Here is a 19,202-nt window from a genome sequence, read left to right on the forward strand (position 1 = left end):
CGTTGTATGGGTCACATCATCAATCTCACAGTTAAAGCCTTCCTTTTTTGTGATACTAAGCACGACGTCTCACCTAATCCAACACCGCTTGAACTATCCAATTGGCACATAAATGGGGCTCTTGGAAAGCTTCACAACATTGTTGTTTTTGTACAACGGTCGCCACAACGAATTGCTGAATTTAGAGAGTATAGCCAAGGCAAAAGGCTTGAACGGGACAACTCAACTCGTTGGAACTCATGGTCTCATATGATTGGCTGCACTCTACGGCCTGGTGTTCAGCCTGCAATTCGGATGTTTTGCTCAGAGCACAAGGACGAGCTTTGGGATGATACTTTGACTACTGATGAGTGGTCTCATCTTGAAGAAGTATTTGGGATTCTTAAAATCCTAGAACAAACTACACTTGATGTTAGCCTGAGCTTAAGCCCCAGCAGATCTTCAGCATCGAACAGGTCTTTGATGCATCTCTCAAGAAGACAGGGATGGGACGCGGCTTGCCTGAGCCTCAGAAGCTGTGTCAAATATAACCCATAGTTTTTCTCGGTCGTTCCTGCCTTGAAATGGTTGTTCATCATTCCACGGAAACGGTCTTCCAATGTGCGATAGATTGCTCTCTCCACTCCGCTGAGAGTCAAAGTCTGCAAGGAAGGATGAATTGGCGGCAGCTGAACCAAAGGACGTCCAAGTATTGTGGATCCAATTGTTCTCCTCCTATTATTGATTAGCCCATGTACACTCCTGTATTACTTTTCTACTCACATCATAATCACACTAAGCATGACATTCAGTCTCTTAGTTGAATCGTTGGCATCGGGATCTCCAAAGTTTTTCTTGAAAACAGGGAAAGAGCTTGCCCAGTTCAGGCGAAGAAAGCGAAAATATGGATAGAGCTCGTTGAGGCTGTTTAAGACAGGAGTGCCTGAAAGAGTCCATCGGTAAGTTGAGTCCAGCTTGTGGCAAGCTATTGAAGTCCGTGACCTATAATTTTTGATCGCCTGAGCTTCATCCAGGACAATTCGGTACCATTTGACTCGCTGTAGGTCGCCTTTAAGTGAATTGCGATTATTGGCCCACTCATCCTCTCCTAATAGCCTTGTGTCAGCCTTGTCTTCCACAGAGCTTGGAAATGGCCAGCTATTTGCAACTTCCGTAAAGCTCATCAGCACAATATCGCAGTCTGAGAGAATGTTGGTAGATATTCTTGAAGACGACTTATAAGGCATGACTTTTTGGAAAATCTTCTCGTCGACATGCACTTTGATTTCTGCCTCCCACTGTGAAAGTAAGCTTGCCGGGACTACTATGAGCGTAGCTTTTCTCATCGCTGTGATGTCCTTTTCTGCTGGCGGATTTCTGACCATCGTAGCCAAAGTCGATACAGTCTTCCCAAGACCCATAGCATCTGCCAATAGACACCCATGAGGCCGATCCAAGGAAAGCTCACGTTTAACCATCCAATCTGCCGCCAGTAACTGGTGATGGTACAGTGGCGTCTTCATGCCGACCAGAAGCCATTTCCCATTTTTCGCTTTGACTCGCCCATGACCAAGCTCTCTTGGCAAGGTTATTATGACCATGGATTTTTTGCTTAAGCTTTTCGAAGACATTACAGAGTCAAAAACGGAAATCAAATATTCAGATGCAATTAAATCTATGGCTAATGATGCATGAAATAAGCTCAACAAGTACTACAATATGACAGAGGCAAGTGAGGCTTATATTGCTTCAATTGTTCTTAATCCTCAGATCAAATGGGTGTACTTTACAAAGCAATGGCCTGATTGGATTAATCAAGCTAAAAAGGACATGTTGGCCTTCTGTCCACTTAAATATGTTATTCCTGCTCTGGCCGTACCCCATGGCGAGAATAAGTCTCTTGGCTGCACACTTCTCCTGAGGGGTAATAGAGCGATTCAGCAGTGTTCGACAGTCGTCAGCTTGACACTGCCTAATCTGGTGATGCCAAGCAGTACTAGAGTACTACTAGATTATATTAGTATTAGAGCAATAGAATCCTTGTTTAGTACTTACCATACCTCCTAATTAGGCAATATCAAAAGTTTGGTGATATTGACTGTATTGAACACTGCTGAATCGCTCGGTGTAGAAAAGTTGGATTATGATCGGTCGTTAGATAATTCTCCCCTTCCGGCCATACCCCCTATGGCGTTCCCTTTGTAATCCCCTATGTGACTAGAGCCCTTTGTTCCCTCTGTAAAATACTGGCCTTTGATAAATTTTTCTACTTCAGTAAGTGCTTTGGAACTGGGCGGGTGGGGGAGAGGTGGTGGCAGCTGGAAAGAGATACATCGTGGTACGTATATTGCCATACAAATATATATGTAAATGGAAGTACCTATATATACCCTTTTGTGACTGCCACCACTGCAAATTACCCCTATTCGACCACCACTTTCGTTATAAAATATCTTTGCGACGTAGCTACTATATTGTGTAAAAATAAAGGAGGTTATAGTAATATAACCTAATGTCGGATACTGAAGAGCTAGAGTTGATTGCTCTTACTGTTTGCGCAGCAGCCTTACTTGTTCGACGTCGTCGCCGGCGCCGATATTATCGGTGGCTTATACGTTCTTTACATATAACTCAACGCCCACAAGCCCGGATTACATACGAATATGAGAAGTTCAACTGGAATCTATGATCGTGGGGTAGTCAAACTCCAGGGCGGGTAGTTCACAAGTTCCGGTAAGTAATTGAATAGGGGTTGAGGTTTGGGGTATAGGTTCTTATACTATTAAGGTTTTCAATCGAGGAAATCGCCCGGCTTGTGCCACTCCTTCGGCTTTATAAAATCGAATGGAGAGACCGGGTAAAGCCAGACTTAGAGACTGCTCTTTGTGTAGTCCTAGCTCGCCTTGCGTATCCAGGACGTTGGTCAACCTGCGCTGATCTTTTTGGGCGGTCGCAGCATGACTCTCTACAGTTTTCAACGACGTAATGAGCCACTTAGTACACGAGTTTGAGGCTGTACTCGAGTGGCACCCATACCTTACATACAAGAAGCTGTTACAATTCGAAGAAGCGATTGAAGACAGTGGTGGGTGTGGTCAAATATGGGGGTTTGTTGACGGAACCTTCCAAGGCTTTTGTCGACCAGCAGGAGACTCCGAAGTCCAGCAGCAGTGGTATTCTGGATATCAAAAGAAGCACGGAATGCACTTCCAAGCAATTGTAACCCCAGACGGGCTTGTATCGTCCTTAATTGGACCATATAACGGACCTGCAAACGACTGGCGAATATGGCAGGATTCTGGCTGCGTACAGCGGATCCGGCATACTATAGGAGGAAGAAAGGATTTATATCTTTATGGGGACCCTGCCTACCGTTGTACAGAGGGTATTCTAGCCCCATATACTTGCCCTCGTGGTCATCGATATCTTCCACAAAAGCAGAAGCAGTTTAATAAGGCGCTATCATCTGTAAGAATTGCAGTAGAGAACGCCTTTGGGTTAGCACAACAGTTATGGACATATACAGCATTTGACAAAGGGTTACAGTCACAATCGCAGCCTGTAGCTGCTCACTTTAAAGCTGCAATACTGCTGTCAAACTGTTATACCTGTATTCGTGGCAATTTGATCGGGACAAGGTTTCTAGTACCACCACCAACAGTAGAGGAGCATCTTTGTTATAATAGCTAGCTACGATATATACTAATTACTTGACTCTATCCAACCCTCTACTTCGTTGATCCCATTGTGCTGTGAGCTCTCAACTGGGATGCTTCGCCGGATAGGCCCATGAAGCGCTTGCTCAAGTAACGATATCATCGTTGACTGGCCTTTTTTTATTATAGGAAGGGGAAGATATTTGCAGGCGCTTCTTGCGGCTTCTTCCTTGACTGACTGACTGGCCACAAGCAGAAGAAGTGCTTTGATAAACTGGCGTTGAGGTTTCAAAAGGAGGCGAGTTGATAGAGCTGATGTCCTCACAGTTATCACTTTGTAGCTCTTCGTCGTCGTCTACGTCAAAGCCTGAGAGCTCCCGCGCTCTTTGGCCAATAGACTTATCACGACTTTTTGGAGGATTCCTCTGGTATTTCCTCTTTGCCGCAAGGGCTACAGAGAGTGAGTCCCGGATATCCTGCGCCCGCTGAAGTAAGAACAGTATTTGCTGCCTCACTTCGCTCCTTATTAAGTCGCTCCTCCTCACCAACAACATCAATCCAGTTATCAATCTGGACAGTCAATTCGCTCTCGCTGTCTGTCTGACCAGTCCCAAGACTGTCAAGGTATGCCCTCCTCCTTTCAGTTTCCCGGCGTAATACTCAGTGAAGGCTCTTTGTAACGCTGACTTCTAAATGATAGAAGACACAGAGGTTTCTTGCGTAAGGTTGACTTGACAGAGGAGGCAGGGGATTAGACACAAAGGCTTTCCAAGTAACACGTTACAGTATTGTAAAGAATACTATATTGAGTTGAGCACGAAGCTCCTATCTAAGCCAATATCCACTAGTTTCTGCAACTATCCATTAGCCCCATCACATGGCAGCCTACCCCGCTTGCCCCCTGTGACTCACACGTCACGTTACTAGGCCCTGGTCCTGTAACCATGACATCATGTTACCGTAGCTGTAACATTTTGCCATGATGGTGAACTAAGGATCTCTTTAAATCTTTGACTCTAAGTTGGAAGATCTTGACTTGCTTGAAATGTTTGTTATGGTGTTTTTAAAACAGTCGGCTTGCGTATATAGCAACTTTCTCTTTAATCTTCTCATAGTTAGCTGGGTAAATACCAGCATCTCTAAATGATTTTATACAATTGCCCTTTGTAAATGTTTGCTTGCGGATTGTAGATATGTCTCAGAAAAATGATATAACATTGTAGTTATTGTCAAAATTCCGGATTACTTGTTGAATTGCATGCTAGTGCCAATGTTTATATTGTGCAAATACCGTAACATCAAGAGGTTGTAGAATATACGTAAGGTGAGAAGGAAACAGATGTAAGTGTAGGTTGTTTTGATGTGTAAGTATTATAAACTCTAGAACTTCATGTAAAATATGAGAGTCCATTATAAGTTAACTTTGCCTTTGTAGAGCATGTAGAATGTTGGATAAAATGCTGTAGATATTCCATTGCAAGCTTAGAGTTTGTATATCCAGAATCTAATACTGCAACTTTCTCATCACCATGTAGATTATTATGAAACCAACTTTCCATATGAAGCTTTCCTTGAATTATAAGGAACAGTGGAAGGGCAATGCCAGCAGCTGAAATTGTCTCTATAACTGTAAGACTTTGTCTATTCTCTAGAGCTTGTATATAAAGCTATATAGATTAGAAGAATATCATATAAGGCAAGTACATATAACTTACCTCCTTTACTGCTATAGGTACTAACACATGTTCACTGGTGCTCATTCCTACTCGGAATCCAACTTCATAAAAGTTATAGATGTCTGCTGTAGTAACGTCTAGTTGACTGCATACATCTTTAAATTGATGAAACCATTCTTCAATAGCTAATACTTCATGAGAAACAACACGTGCTGCTTCAATTGGCCGGGTTTTGATAGTGTGGAAAGTCTTGTGTTAAGTCTTAATCCATGTTTGGAACCACCGTTGTGATGGTGTCGGGATTTCAGCTGCTAGTAGTTGGCAAATGGCACTAAACACTATAGGCTTTGTTGCACCGTACCCATTTTCATACGATCGTTGTATGTATCTTTGTATAGCTATAACTTGGATATCAGAAAGTATTTTGTTGTTACCTCCACGAGGCTTCGGTGGCTTGTTAGGAGGTCGTCGCGGAGGAGTACGTCGCATACGGAGTGTAACCGGGTTTACACGGTAGATCCTAGCTGCTACGGCAATAGTCTCCGTTGGGTTATCATTTAGAAAGTCAATGGCATTTTGAAGAGCTTCATTTCTAGCTATATCAATTGGCATCGTTGTGTTTCGTTGTTCCGCTGTTTTCGTTGTCGCGTTCGACGCTTCGCCTCTAGGCGGTGGTTTGGAAACCAACGATTACGTCTAATTAAGTTCACAGAATCTAGGAGTAGTAGCACGAAGGAGGCAGCAGTGTATTTGCGGTCCTTTGAGAAGTTTGAGAGAGAGTTAGGGCTTATAGTAGCCAATTCTAAGGCACAGGGAACCTTAGATGGCTGGTTTATGTAAATAACCTCATTTTATATAGATGTCACGTGAAATTTGATATCTCAATATTTACGCTATCTCGACATTATTTACGGGAGCTAATCGACTTAACGGATTATGACTGTAACTCTCCCCTAACCTCCCCGGATCTTTCCTCTCCACACTCCACGCACACTCCACACTTCCCCCACACTTTTTCGGTCGTGACTTGTGTCCTGAGCCGAGATACGTAGCCGGCCCGTCTGCCACTCTGTCTTTCGCACCTTCATATCCCGAAGCCAAAGCCGTTCGTTGATTCATGTTATGCAACCCACCAAGATTGTCTCACGCGATGGATGTTCAACACTCGCCTCAACCCTCGATCCTGTCTGGCTCCGGCCTCAAGCGCGACAGCGACGGGGACAACTACCAGTACGGTAGTGGCGACGAGAGTCTCGCCGGAGATGGAGATGTTAATGAAAACGGTGATGGCCCGCGTAAAGCACAGTGTCGTCCCGTGAGGGTATCGTAAGACATCCTTTTCTTACGGTACTAACCTTTCTTTTCATGCGTAAAAAAATATTTATTACGCGCTATCTACTACACATTGTACCGAGTAAAAAGTATGTGGATTACAGATAGCTGACGACTTGAAGGTGTGAATTATGCAAACAGAGAAAGGTATCCACCAACTGCTTCCCCGCTGGAATATGCATCGCCGAGGTGTTCCGGGAAGACCGCGCGATGGGCCTGTGAACCCCAGACTTACCATCTGTAGGTCAAATGCGATCGCGGACAGCCATCCTGCCGCTGGTGCAGTCGTAACGGCGCGAGATGCGAATACAAGGAGCGGAAGAAGCCTGGGCTTAGAGTAGGTTACTGTGAGGACTCCGGTTGTGCACCACGCGACTAATACCAATAGGCTGGCTATGGACGCGAACTCGAGCAGAGATTGGACAGGTTGGAGGACATTCTGCAGACGCATGCGCGCATCCTTGAGACAGCACTGGCCCCGCAGCAGGGCAACCAGGGCAATCATGTCAACCAGAGCAACCAGGCGGCACTGCACGATGGACAGATGCTGGGGAACCACCTTCCGAGGGTAGAAGGCCAACCATTCATGCAACAAAAGACTTCGGCATTCTCTGGATCTACCCCGCAACATGCCGACTTTCCCAACTCGCTGTCGCCGCCCACGCCGTCGATGCAGTCGATGCAGGGGGATGCGTATATGCAACAACAGCACCAGGCGCAGCAACACCAAGCCCAGCAGCAGCAACAGCAGATTATCCAAAATGGATCTCAGTCGGCGGCGCAATTCTACAACACCGCTCAGCCGCCAGTGCAGTCGCCCACCTTGAACATCTCGGAGAGTATGACAGAAGTCCCATCTGATAGCGACCTGCCGCCATACGATCTGCTTTACGCCCTAGTGGATCTGTTCTTCAAGCATGTAAATACATGGTGTTCGATGCTGCACCGCCGGTCGACGCTGGACTCCCTCTTTGGGCCATCACAGTTGGAAGAGGCAGACAGGATACTCTTACACGCCATCGTTGCGACGACTTTGAGGTTTTCCAATGACCCGCGGTTGACAGATGAGAGGCGCAGCCATTACCACGACATCTCTAAGCAGAAAGTTTTACTGTATGGGCTGGAGAATTCATCTGTCAAGGCCCTACAAGCAATGGTCATACTCGCCCTGGACCTAGTCGGAGATAGCAATGGCCCCCCTGGATGGAACGTTCTCGGTCTCATTACGCGGGCAGTCGTTCAACTTGGCCTGGCCGTTGAGACGACCTCCTTCTCAGTAGCGCCTGACTACCAATCCATCTACACACTTCGCGCCATGGTATTACCAGACGCAAAAGATTGGATCGAAGACGAATCCCGCCGCCGGCTCGTCTGGATGATCTACCTCCTCGACCGCTACGCCACCATCGCCACAGCATTCGAATTCGCCCTCGACGAGAAAGAAATCGACCGCAAGCTCCCTTGCCGCGACGACCTCTGGAACAAAAACGTCCCCGTCGAGACCCGCTGGTTCCACACCCACACCCACGCCGAATTCAGCCAACCCCCTCCCCCCGAGAACCTCGGCGCCTTCTCCTACTACATCGAGATCCTCGGGATCCTATCACGCATCCACCAATTCCTAAAGAAACCAGTCGACATCTCCGCCCTCCCCGATGTCGAGAAGTGGCAGGGCGAGTACCGCGAACTCGATAACCTGCTCACGTCGTGGAAATTCGACCTCCCACCGGACTACGGCAGTATGGCGCGCCTCTTCCAGCCGGGAAGCAGTCGCACAATCACCTGCGGCTGGGTCATGCTCCATGCCACCTACCACACCACCGTAATCCGCCTCCACTCCTCCGCCGCCTACCCAACGACTCGCTCACCGATCTTTACACCCTCATACTCGGCCTCCCAGCGCTGCCACGGCGCGGTAGAGAATATAGCCGCCCTCGGCGAATTCGTCGTCGCCAATAACATGCTCCCCAAGCTCGGCCCGCCATTCGCTTTCACCCTCTGGGTCGCGGCGCGGCTGCTGCTCGTGCATGGATCGACGATTGAGCATAAGTTGTCCCCGCAGATCCAGTTCTTCGTCGATACACTCCACGCTATGAGCCGGTACTGGAAGGTCGCTGGGCGCTACTCGACCATTCTTCAGCGAGTACTGGATGAACACTCCGACTCCGAGACTTCCGCTGCTGCCAATGGGGAGGAGCGGGTTACCCCTTCTAGCGTCAAGATACTAGCTGATATGAGACGCTGCGCATATGATCTCGATTTCCTCATCTCCCGCCAACCGCGCCATATCGGTGCGCTGGGCCGACTAGGGGGGCAGGGACAGCCGAATCGGACGCCCGCGCAGAATGAGTTGGAGTATTTGGATGTTTTTGATTTCTTTAATGTGCCCAGGTTGCGGCCTGCCGTGGTGGGCGGGGAGGGGTTGGGTGGCACGGGGGGAAGGGGGGGGGAGGCGGGGATGCAGGTTGAGGGGGAGCTTGGGGCGGCGGGGGCGAATGGGAATGGGAATGGGAATGGGGGGGAGTTTAATATTACGAATTTTATGGTGGATGCGAATTCGGATTGGTTGTTTAAGAATTAGAATCAGGTCTGAGGGGGGATTGGGGCGGGGGAGTAAGAAAAGGGTGTTGTGGGCGTCTTGCGGGGGGGGGGGGGGGTTGGGTCGAGGATCGGATAATCTTGGATACCTGGATGGATGTTGGATATTGATATTAAGGGTCGAAAGGAAGGGTTGGGTGTTGAAGGAGAAAATGGGTTACTGTTAATACAAAGGGTCACATAGTCATTAGTCCATCGGAAGGCACTGCATCACTCGCACCTTCCGCAGCTATTCATGCACATACACATTTCACCATTCACATCATCATATCACATCAGCCGTCCCACATTGAAGCCTCCATGTGTGCAGACCAGAAGTATTAATTCCATCCTCTCTTCGCATCTCAGAAAAATTAATTCCCTCCCACTCCTCATCACTTCGACAATCTTAATCCCACCCCTCTTCCCCTTGCCCGCTTCTGATTTCTAAATCATGTATGTACCGTAGTTGTGCACAACCATTGTCGTATCGGGTATATCGATCTACCTCCACCCCGAACCCCCAAAAGCAAAATTCTGAGCGCCTGTTCCGTCTCTTTCGTCCGTCGTCCGTCGTTCCTTCCCTCCACCTTTCGTCATCCCGTCGCTCCTTCCCGTTCCCGCCCATCCTTCGCTCCTTCCCGTCAATTTTTTCCTCCCACCTCCCTCGTTCCTTCCCCAACCTATTCGATTTCCCTAAAAACAAGAAAGGCGTTCACATAAACCCCATCCCCACACTCACCGCCAAAAGCGCCACAACCCAAGCCCCCATCCCCAACCTCACCTTCTCGCCCGCACTGGTGCCCAGAGGGGCGCTGCTGGAGGTGCTGGTGGTGCTGGTGGTGCTGGAGGCGTCGGTGGGCTGGACGACGGTGATGTCGGTGATGGTCTCGACGTCGCCGTGGGTGTCGGTGGTGGTGCGGATGTGGGTGCTGGAGAGGGAGGAGTTGGTGAAGGTGTAGGTTGGGAAGGTGGGGCCGCCGGTGGTAGTGAGGGTGGGGAGGGTTGTGAGGTTGGACATTTTGGGGATCGATTGAGCTGAAGAGCTGAGAGCTGGAGAGGTTGGTTGGCTGATTGATTGATTGATTGATTGAGTGATACACGTGACTTCGACTTATATAAACACTTCAGATCCTGACGACGCTGACTGGTAGCTTAACTGAAAATTTCCAACAAAGGAAGGCCAAGCGGCGAACTCGCTTTCCTTTATTCCTTCCTCCCCTTCCCTGCTCCGTCAGCAAAGGACGCAGCCAGACGGATACGAGATGTAGCGGGGCACACAGTGTGTCGATTGCTGTTGTGCCAGGTGGTGGCGTGGCTTTTTGCCTGGTGGATATCGCTGAATGGTCTGAGTGAGGTTGGTGAGGCAAGGGGGGCTGGTGCTGGTAGCTGGGTTACGGGTCCAGCGGGTGGAACGGGATCGTGCTGGACCCAGTACCAACTATCTAACTATTAACTTGCACTGAATTGTTATTACTATAGTACTACTACTACTACAGCTATGGGGAGAAGTTGTACGACTTCCTGCCTGCGGTATTACTATGGGTAAAGAATTTGCGTAGCATTGTTATGGCTATGGTGTATTTATAGCCCGCTATAGCGTCGGGCAATTGATGACGAGGCAAAGCACCTTACCTCCCCCTCTCACAGCCTCCAGCAATATGCGCGATTGATTGGCCGCCTACAGGTCGTCGCAGCTTATCGCTCTCCGGCTGCTGTGGTGCGTGCTTTCTGTGTTGTTGACAACAGCCACGCTACTGCAGTCTACCTACATCGAAGGATCTAAACTTTCCCGGAACAGCGGCATCGGCGCGATTAGGAAGGGATGACCGGAATGTGTGGGACGCGCCGTTGGGGTTTCCGTCGTGACGATGGGGGGGTGCGGTGACGGGTTAGGGAGGTTGTGGTGGATGGTGGGCAGTGGGCAGTGGCAGTGGACAGTGGGCAGTGGCGGTGGACAGTGGGCAGTGGGCAGTGGCAGTGGCAGTGGACAGTGGGCAGTGGCGGTGGACAGTGGTTAGTGGCAGTGGACAGTGGGCAGTGGCAGTGGCAGTGGACAGTGGACAGTGGGCTGTGGCAGTGGACAGTGGGCAGTGGCAGTGGACAGTGGGCTGTGGCAGTGGACAGTGGACAGTGGGCTGTGGCAGTGGACAGTGGTTAGTGGACAGTGGGCAGTGGACAGTGGGCAGTGGACAGTGGCGGTGGACAGTGGGCAGTGGCAGTGGCAGTGGACAGTGGGCAGTGGCGGTGGACAGTGGTTAGTGGCAGTGGACAGTGGGCAGTGGCAGTGGCAGTGGACAGTGGACAGTGGGCTGTGGCAGTGGACAGTGGGCAGTGGCAAGTGGACAGTGGGCTGTGGCAGTGGACAGTGGACAGTGGGCTGTGGCAGTGGACAGTGGTTAGTGGACAGTGGGCAGTGGGCTGTGGCAGTGGACAGTGGACAGTGGCAGTGGACAGTGGACAGTGGGCTGTGGCAGTGGACAGTGGTTAGTGGACAGTGGGCAGTGGACAGTGGGCAGTGGACAGTGGCGGTGGACAGTGGGCAGTGGCAGTGGCAGTGGACAGTGGGCAGTGGCAGTGGACAGTGGTTAGTGGCAGTGGACAGTGGGCAGTGGACAGTGGGCAGTGGCAAGTGGACAGTGGGCAGTGGCAGTGGACAGTGGGCAGTGGGCTGTGGCAGTGGACAGTGGTTAGTGGACAGTGGGCAGTGGACAGTGGGCAGTGGGCAATGGCAGTGGACAGTTGGCAGTGGCAGTGGACAGTGGACAGTGGACAGTGGTTAGTGGACAGTGGGCAGTGGACAGTGGGCAGTGGCAGTGGACAGTGGGCTGTGGCAGTGGACAGTGGGCAGTGGCAGTGGACAGTGGTTAGTGGTCAATGGTCAGTGGACAGTGGTCAGGATGCTCATTCCAGTGATATTGCTACCACTTACCACATGGAGCAGAGTGTGCGTGAGTGTATCAATATCCACCGTCCACCGTCCACAGGCACATGCTTTCCTGACGCTTTCACCGCACGAGTACGGTACGAGTACCACCATTCTCCGGTTCACAGTGCCATGCGGCTGGTACTTTATTGTACACTTTGTCCGCCACGGAACTCGGTGCTTGCTTGTACTCGGCCGTCGGTCCTGGGTTAATACCCACCGAGAGACACCGAGGACTGTGAGCGTCACACCCCACAAAACACACTACGCCCGCATTGTCCTCGTGTTGATCGTGAGGGAAAGGGCCTACCGGTCCCCCCCATTCCGCCTTCTTCTTCTCTTCTCCCCTCAATCTCTCTTCTCTTCTTCAATCCTCAATCCATTCAAATACTTGGTTCCTCCCAGCCAGGTAGGACTCTGAGTGCCATTCCTCAATTAATCCGCGCATTTTATAACATAACCCCAACGACATGATGGTTAAAAAATTCCCCAAGATAAAGGCCATCAGGACCTACGTGATCGATGGCGTTGGCTCCGGAGGCGATTACCACAATGTCGAGGGCGGCCATTGGTATGTACCACAGACACGATCGTCTCAAGATCACCATACTATCACCCCGCACCTTACTGACGAGTATGCCAGGCTGGTCGATACCTCCATCTCCACGCCTATGTCGAGATGGGAGCAATATCGTGCTTCGAGACTGACCTGGGGAATTAATGTTCTGGGTTCTTTCTGTGTGGAGATCGAGGGGACAGATGGCACAGTTGGCTTTGCTACGGGATTCGGAGGTAGCTTAGGCTCACCGCCATGAATTCACAACCGGCATTTCTAACATTTACCCAGGTCCTCCTGCCTGCTGGCTCGTCCACCAGCACTTTGAGCGCTTCCTGATCGGTGCTGACCCGAGAGACACAAACCACATCTTCGAACAAATGTACCGCGCCTCCATGTTCTACGGCCGCAAGGGTCTCCCCGTGGCTGTCATCTCCGTCATTGATTTGGCACTTTGGGATCTCCAAGGAAAGGTTCGCAACGAGCCAGTCTACAAGCTGATCGGTGGTGCCACCCGCGAGAAGCTCGATTTCTACTGCACCGGCCCGGAGCCCACCGCTGCCAAAAATATGGGGTTCTGGGGAGCAAAGGTCCCGCTTCCGTACTGCCCAGAAGAGGGCCACGCCGGTCTCAGGAAGAACGTTGAGTTCCTCCGCAAGCACCGCGAGAGTGTTGGACCAGACTTCCCAATCATGGTCGATTGCTACATGAGCTTGAACGTCCAGTACACAATTGAGATTGTCAAGGCCTGCTTAGACCTCAACATCAACTGGTGGGAGGAGTGTTTGTCGCCAGATGACACTGATGGATTTGCGCTCATCAAGCGCGCCCACCCGCAAGTTAAGTTCACGACCGGAGAGCATGAGTACTCGCGCTACGGATTCCGCAAGCTCATCGAGGGCCGCAACCTCGACATCATCCAGCCCGACGTCATGTGGCTCGGTGGACTGACCGAGCTCCTCAAGGTCTCCGCCATGGCCGCCGCCTACGACATCCCTGTCGTCCCCCACGCCAGCGGCCCCTACAGTTACCATTTCGTTATCTCGCAGACCAACTGCCCCTTCCAAGAATACCTCGCCAACTCCCCCGACGGAAAGAGCGTCCTTCCCGTCTTCGGCGACCTCTTCATCGACGAGCCAATCCCAGTCAACGGCTACCTCACCGCAGACCAGCTCGACAAGCCCGGCTTCGGACTTACCCTCAACCCCGCCGCTCGCCTGATCCCCGCACAATACCTCCTCACCCCCAACCCGGAACGCCCTCTCGGCGGCCCACTCCAGCGCGCACAGATCGAAGCTGCCCCAGTCGCCGCAGCACCAGTTGTTTCACGGGAGGCTTCTGTCCCAGCAGTCGCTGCGCAGGAGGCTGCTGCCGCGACGGAGAAGTCCACGCCAGCGGTTGATGGAGGGAAGGAGCAGACGAGTATTGTGGAAGGGCTGGTGAATGGGGTCAAGGGGTTGACGACATCTGCATGATTGGAGGCTTTATAAAACTACATACTCTTTGCTGTTTGCTCTTTGCTTGATTGTCTGTTGCCTTTCATTGGCTTCGCAGGGGAACAAATTGACTTGTGCTTTTTTTGCGGTAGAAGGTAGTTAGACCTTTTGTGCATATAATTCGAAACTATCTCTACTACTCTCCTACACTTAACGGTTATTGACATGGATTGGACATATAGCTGCAGGAGCGAAACTTGCATGCACCATGCGCACGACCCCCATCCCCCGCATTCCCCCAATTTTTTTTAATAAAAATAAAAGGAATTATCGGCCTCGTGGCTCCTCCGTCTCGCAGATCTTGTGTGCGTACGTGGCGGGTATACATGCGGGCATACAGTTTACCTCTCTTCCTAATTTCTCCGTCTCGGCAAAATCGTCATTTTGTGTTTCGGCACGTCGGGGATGGGACAAAGACCACCGAATATGGCGGGGTGCAGCGGGGAACCTAGGTGGGTTGGGGGTGAAGGCGCTAGCGGAAATGCGCCGCTGGGGTGGGAGGGGAGGTGGGATTTGCCGGATGCGGTGGATTGGAGAGGGGAGGGGATATACATAGCAAGTCAGTGTTGCATGTTCAGTGGTGTTAGTAGTGTTAGTTGTGTTTAGCAGGAAATAATTACGAAGTTTTTGAAGTTTTATTTGGCGAGTTAAAGCTATAGCTACACTGTTCAACACGCGATTCAACCATCCCACCTACCCATACGACCATCTCTCACCCTCACCCTCACCCATCACAACCTCAACAACAAATCCAGAAAACACAAATGCCACCAACCGCCCTCCTCGCCTCCAAAACCGCCGCCATAACCGGCGGCTCCACCGGCATCGGGCGCGCCATCACCCTCGGTTTCCTCGCGCAAGGCTGCAACGTCGCCGTCAACCATCTCGGTCTCTCCTCTGATGCTGCACTCCTCGCCTCCTTGATCGAGGAAGCGAAGGGGCTCAAGGAGAAAGATGCGGGTGCGGGGGAGCTGATGGAGGTGCAGGGTGATATTTCCCTGCCGGAGACGGGAAAGGAGTTGGTGAGGAAGACGGTGGAGAGGTGGGGGGTATTGGATGTTTTTGTGAGTAATGCGGGGGTTTGTAAGTTTGCTGAGGTTTTGGAGTGAGCTCTCCCTTCTCCTTATTTTTCCCTCTTTATGAGGCGTGTGGGATGGCTCCGGGTGGGTGCTGGTGGCGGTGGTTACAGTTGAGGTTACTAACCAAACCAGCATGGAACCCGACCTCTTCGCCTCAACAGTAAACATCAACCTCAACGGCGCCTTCTACGCCTGCCAAGCCGCCGCCCGCCAAATGGCCACCCAAAGCCGCGGCGGCTCCATAATCGGGATGTCCTCCATCAGCGCCCTCGTTGGCGGCGGTCAACAAGTGCACTACACACCCACCAAAGCCGGGGTAACCTCGCTCATGCAATCTATGGCCGTCGCACTGGGGAAGCATGGGATTAGATGTAATGCGTTATTGCCCGGGACCATTAGGACGCAATTGAATGAGGAGGACTTGAAGGGGGAGAAGGAGACGTATATGGAGGGGAGGATTCCGTTGGGGAGGATTGGGGAGACGAGTGATATGGTGGGCCCGGCGATTTTTTTGGCGTGTGGGGAGTTAAGTGGGTTTGTCAATGGGGCGCAGCTTTTGGTGGATGGGGGGATGTTTGTTAATCTGCAGTGAGAATACTGGTGCAGAGTTTGTTAAATGGACATATAAACGTGGAAGGGAAAGCGGACTTGTATCCCTTGTTTGCATGCAATAGCTAAGTTATGATTCATCTACCAAAAGCTACATTTCACCCTACAACGACTTCTCCACAGCCTCCAACTGCCCAACCGCCCCCTTCCAATTCTCCCACTCCGCATCTCCTCCGGGAATCCCACCCACAAGCGGCAACCTCGTCCCATCCCTCTCCCCTAACCCCAACACCCTCGAAACCGCCTCCTTAATCCCCACCGTTCCAAACCTCACCACCAGCTCCTCCACCGCACTAATCTTATACTGCAGCGTCCTCGCCTCCTTGATGTCCTCTGCAGTCTTGCCCTCCTTAAGACACAGGTCGTAGAGGTGCACTACCGACTTGGGGAAGAATCCAGCACTACCGTCAATCGTGCCGGCGCATCCTAATGCTAGGATGGGGAGAAGCTGCTGTCCGAGACCGGTGAAAGTGTGGAAGTGGCTGTGGTCGATAGAGGGGTTCGCGCCGATCTGGGCGTGGTACGAGATATCGCCGTGAGAGAGCTTGCAGCCCACAATATTGGGGTGGGCGGAGAGGGTGGCATAGGTGGAGGGGGTGACTTTGACGTTGTTGGAGACGCCGGGGTAGTGGTAGCTACGGGGTTGTTAGCTGGTGCACGTGGCCCTTTGCGGAGTGAGAACGAACATCATAATGGGGATTGGGCTGCGGTCAGCGATGGCTTGGAACCATTTCACGATTCCCTCTTGCGTGACGGCACCGGCGAAGTAGCCGGGTGCGAGACAGAGACCCCATTGTGCGCCGGCCTTCTGGGCTTCTTGGAGCTGCTCTACCGTTCCCTCGATATCTTGCGTGGCTGTGCCAGCAATGATGGGGTAGTCCTTGAAGCCCGCCTCTTCGAGGGCCTTGCGCTGGGATGAGAGGACCTCAAAGCGCTCCTTGTTAGTGAGGTGGACTGCCTCGCCGGTGCTGCCGAGGATCACAAGCCCGCGGATGCCGCTTTTGGCGAGGTGGATGGAGTGCTTGGATTGCGTCTCGGCGTCGAAGGGAGCGGCCGCGGCATTGTAGTTTGCGGCGGCCTTGCCGACGAAGAAGGTTGGGACGGGGACGTAGACGCCGCCTGGTGGTGGGGAGGCCATTGTGGGAGTTTGGTGGTGGTGGTGGTGATGATCTGATAATTCACCCCGCACTTTCGTCTAGCGAGTCTGTTTCGTCGGTCAGTTTGAGCTGCTTAGAGACTCGGAGTACTCACCACTTCGGAAATAATAAGATGGAAGGAATAAAAATGCAGAGAGGAATCTTGGTCTACTTTGTTGAATATTAACAGAGTGGCGGATGCAAACAGTAATACAGTCCGAGGTCATCCACAAGTTCATACAATTACACGGCTTGGTCTCATAACCCCACCGTCTTCGGGGAAACATCCCCCGACAGTCATCTCCTCGGTATCCACCACACAGCGGAGCTGGGACACCTAAATCGCCTCAGCCTTGCGAACTAAACCCCACATAACTGAAGATGGAGCAGAGCCATCAACAACCCATTCAACAAAAGCTATTCATACAGTACTTCGAAATCAGATACCCATCAATAATCAATCGAAATCCAAAATATAATCAACTATGGCATTTACAGCCGACGAGACTGCCACCGTCACCCCCAAATACCCCATCATCGACTCCCACATCCACATCTACCCCGCATCTGAGGTGCACACACTCGCCTGGTTCGATCCCAACTTGCCCCTAGCCACAAACCAGCACTCCCTCGAAGAATACACCGCCGCCACCACCTCCCCCCCCGAACTCGAGGGGTTCATCTTCCTCGAGACCGACCGCGAGCATGACCTCGACTCCGGCGAGGCTGATGGCAGCGGCTGGGCCGGGCCCTTGATGGAGGTCGACTGGATCCGCCGCGTTACCGTTGGCGAGCCCAAGGAGGGCGAGGGCCACGACGAGAGCCATGCCAAATTGGTGCAGGGGTTTGTGCCATGGGCGCCTCTGCCGAGCGGGGCGGCGGTGGTGGAGCGGTATATAGAGAAGGCGCGGGAGGTGGCGGGGGAGGAGGCGGGGAAGAGGATCTCTGGGTTCCGGTATTTGGTGCAGAGTAAGCCAAAGGGGACGATGCTGGGGGAGGGCTTTATTGAGGGCTTGAAGCTGCTGGGGAGGGAGAAGCTGACGTTTGATTTGGGGGTTGATCAGCACAATGGGGGGGATTGGCAGTTGGAGGAGGCAGTGGAGATGATTCGATTGGCTCATGAGGGCGTTGATGATGCACAGAAAGTTAGGATTGTGATAAGTACGTATATCCCCTTCCCCCGATACCGCCTCTGCATGCGGATTTCCGTTTATGTGCTAACCGAGTAACAGACCACCTTTGCAAGCCCGACTTTTCCTTTTGCGCTCTCCCACCCGACGAACTCTATGAGAAACCTCGCTTCCGGAAGTGGCGGGAGGCCATATTCGAGCTATCCCAAGCCAAGAACACTTACATGAAGCTCAGCGGGTGCCTGTCCGAGCTGCCGGACTCCCTGAAAACCGAATCAGCAAACCACATCTTCGCCGCCATCTTGCCCTGGCTATCGGTCATCCTGGCGGCGTTCCGCGGGAGGCTGATGTTCGGAAGCGATTGGCCGGTCTGCACGGTGGGCGTTGGCGATGATGCGTGGAAGAAGTGGAGGGCGGTGGTGGCGGGAATGTGTGAGATGGGAGGCTTGGGCATGGAGGAGCAGATTATGCTTTGGAGCGGGACGGCGATCGTTGCTTATGGGCTTAACCCATCGATGTGAATTATCTGAGAGGAGGCGCTGCCAGCCTCCCGTAGACTGTAGCTAGTTGTGCACGCTTCTGCCAATAAATTTTGAAATTAGGGTAGGTCATCCTTGCGAGGCTCGCGGGGCTTGCGGGGCTTGCTGACCCCGCCGCCGGGGTTGATCTCCATAGTTGTGTAAGGTCGCAGGGAACTATCCCCTTCCTCTCCTAGCTTGTCGTTCGCCTCCTGCGCGGCAAGAACTTCACCCAGCGTTGGTCCAAAGGACCAGGGATAATACCTCGCCTCGGGTTGCTAAAGCCTGGTTGATTCTGTTCTGAGTCTCTTCATCTCCACCAGGCAGCCTCTTACCGAGCCGGCGGAGGTTTGATGCCGACATACGGGTTTGTAAACGCTGGCCATTCCATTATCAGTAGAAGTGTGGGTGTAAAAGACGAAGAGGATTGGTAAACGATGGGGAATATGTTGGTTATTTATGTCTTAGCACTCGGTGACTGTAGGCCAACCAACAATAAGCTTTCTAAATGAAGGGAGGTCTCATGGTTAGC

General features: G+C 51.7%; 9 protein-coding genes across 9 annotated transcripts; 5 read left to right on the top strand and 4 right to left on the bottom strand.

The window, feature by feature from the left end:
* Positions 1 to 758: 758 nt before the first annotated feature.
* Positions 759 to 1,502, bottom strand: VC83_04324 (uncharacterized protein; the record flags this gene model as incomplete). The annotated part of the gene is made up of 1 exon (XM_024467958.1): positions 759 to 1,502. The coding sequence occupies one exon, from the start codon at positions 1,500 to 1,502 to the stop codon at positions 759 to 761; it is 744 nt and encodes a 247-aa protein (XP_024324428.1).
* Positions 1,503 to 6,251: 4,749 nt separating this feature from the next.
* Positions 6,252 to 9,224, top strand: VC83_04325 (uncharacterized protein; the record flags this gene model as incomplete). Its single annotated transcript, XM_024467959.1, has 4 exons — positions 6,252 to 6,637; positions 6,766 to 6,790; positions 6,888 to 6,980; positions 7,032 to 9,224. Exons 1-4 carry the CDS (start codon positions 6,429 to 6,431, stop codon positions 9,222 to 9,224), a joined length of 2,520 nt encoding a protein of 839 aa, XP_024324429.1. The 5' UTR covers positions 6,252 to 6,428.
* A 711-nt stretch (positions 9,225 to 9,935) lies between these two features.
* Positions 9,936 to 10,241, bottom strand: VC83_04326 (uncharacterized protein; the record flags this gene model as incomplete). The annotated part of the gene is made up of 1 exon (XM_024467960.1): positions 9,936 to 10,241. One exon carries the CDS (start codon positions 10,239 to 10,241, stop codon positions 9,936 to 9,938), a length of 306 nt encoding a protein of 101 aa, XP_024324430.1.
* Positions 10,242 to 11,130: 889 nt separating this feature from the next.
* VC83_04327 (uncharacterized protein) lies at positions 11,131 to 12,359 on the top strand (the record flags this gene model as incomplete). Its single annotated transcript, XM_024467961.1, has 3 exons — positions 11,131 to 11,236; positions 11,288 to 11,683; positions 11,740 to 12,359. 3 exons carry the CDS (start codon positions 11,131 to 11,133, stop codon positions 12,357 to 12,359), a joined length of 1,122 nt encoding a protein of 373 aa, XP_024324431.1.
* On the top strand, positions 12,064 to 14,645 carry VC83_04328 (uncharacterized protein). The gene is made up of 3 exons (XM_024467962.1): positions 12,064 to 12,717; positions 12,790 to 12,938; positions 12,994 to 14,645. Exons 1-3 carry the CDS (start codon positions 12,617 to 12,619, stop codon positions 14,175 to 14,177), a joined length of 1,434 nt encoding a protein of 477 aa, XP_024324422.1. The 5' UTR covers positions 12,064 to 12,616; the 3' UTR covers positions 14,178 to 14,645.
* A 317-nt stretch (positions 14,646 to 14,962) lies between these two features.
* Positions 14,963 to 15,869, top strand: DHG2 (L-rhamnose-1-dehydrogenase; the record flags this gene model as incomplete). The annotated part of the gene is made up of 2 exons (XM_024467963.1): positions 14,963 to 15,303; positions 15,410 to 15,869. The coding sequence occupies 2 exons, from the start codon at positions 14,963 to 14,965 to the stop codon at positions 15,867 to 15,869; spliced, it is 801 nt and encodes a 266-aa protein (XP_024324423.1).
* A 120-nt stretch (positions 15,870 to 15,989) lies between these two features.
* VC83_04330 (uncharacterized protein) lies at positions 15,990 to 17,024 on the bottom strand (the record flags this gene model as incomplete). The annotated part of the gene is made up of 2 exons (XM_024467964.1): positions 15,990 to 16,521; positions 16,573 to 17,024. The coding sequence occupies 2 exons, from the start codon at positions 17,022 to 17,024 to the stop codon at positions 15,990 to 15,992; spliced, it is 984 nt and encodes a 327-aa protein (XP_024324481.1).
* A 483-nt stretch (positions 17,025 to 17,507) lies between these two features.
* VC83_04331 (uncharacterized protein) lies at positions 17,508 to 19,191 on the top strand (the record flags this gene model as incomplete). Its single annotated transcript, XM_024467965.1, has 2 exons — positions 17,508 to 18,183; positions 18,255 to 19,191. 2 exons carry the CDS (start codon positions 17,508 to 17,510, stop codon positions 18,671 to 18,673), a joined length of 1,095 nt encoding a protein of 364 aa, XP_024324480.1. The 3' UTR covers positions 18,674 to 19,191.
* On the bottom strand, positions 18,751 to 19,056 carry VC83_04332 (uncharacterized protein; the record flags this gene model as incomplete). Its single annotated transcript, XM_024467966.1, has 2 exons — positions 18,751 to 18,948; positions 19,006 to 19,056. 2 exons carry the CDS (start codon positions 19,054 to 19,056, stop codon positions 18,751 to 18,753), a joined length of 249 nt encoding a protein of 82 aa, XP_024324479.1.
* Positions 19,192 to 19,202: the final 11 nt, after the last annotated feature.

This window comes from Pseudogymnoascus destructans, assembly GCF_001641265.1.
Source record: "Pseudogymnoascus destructans isolate 20631-21 unplaced genomic scaffold scaffold_9, whole genome shotgun sequence".
NCBI classification, from domain to species: domain Eukaryota; kingdom Fungi; phylum Ascomycota; class Leotiomycetes; order Thelebolales; family Thelebolaceae; genus Pseudogymnoascus; species Pseudogymnoascus destructans.